We start from the raw sequence: 791 nt of genomic DNA, 5'->3' as shown, positions 1-791 counted from the left end.
ATATTTAAATATATGTATAGTATAATGTAAATAAATGTTAAATCATTCTCACATAGCATGTGTATCTCAGATACACAAGATATATGTTTTACAATGCAAATAGATGTCAAATCATTAACACATATCATGCTACAGGTATCATACATCAAATATATGCAATATAACGCAAATAAAAACCATATCAAATCATTACCACACAACATAATACAGGTATTTCAGATTTAAATAACGATTTGTAGTCCTAAAGTAGTATATACCAACACATCTGCAGTAGTTTAGAAATGCGTGATCATGTGCACGTACAGTATTCGATGCCCAGCAACAGATCCACAAAGAATTTGCGCGCCACTTCGGGCGCCAGCGCTTGGCCGACTCTTCTCTCGTCCACATCCATGATACACCCGTTCTCCATCAGCTCAAAGACTGCGACGTGCATGTCATGTGTCAAGAGTCACATGTCAAGTGTCAGAGTGGAAATAAGTGCATGTCATACATCATATGTCATGTCTTGCGTCGAGTGTCATACGTCTAATATCAGTGCGCGATATATATACTACATGTAGCTATCTTATTCATGTAAATGAGATCGAACTTAACACAAAAATCTATGGTAACTATATACATATTAATATCCATATCCATATCGATATATATATATATATATATATATATATATATATATATATATATATATATATATATATATATATATATATATATATATATATATATATATATATAGTATATATATATATATATATATATATATATATATATATATATATATATAT

The 791-nt window shown here is 29.3% G+C and overlaps 1 protein-coding gene across 1 annotated transcript; it reads right to left on the bottom strand.

Annotated features, from left to right (window-relative positions):
* Positions 1–289: 289 nt before the first annotated feature.
* Positions 290–423, bottom strand: SARC_17716 (hypothetical protein; the record flags this gene model as incomplete). Its single annotated transcript, XM_014288196.1, has 1 exon — positions 290–423. A coding segment is annotated over one exon (134 nt), but the record flags the coding sequence as incomplete, so codon positions are not given.
* Between the last annotated feature and the right edge of the window lie 368 nt (positions 424–791).

This window comes from Sphaeroforma arctica (assembly GCF_001186125.1).
Source record: "Sphaeroforma arctica JP610 unplaced genomic scaffold supercont1.11802, whole genome shotgun sequence".
NCBI classification, from domain to species: Eukaryota; class Ichthyosporea; order Ichthyophonida; genus Sphaeroforma; species Sphaeroforma arctica.
This window is presented reverse-complemented; position numbering and strand designations above follow the sequence as displayed.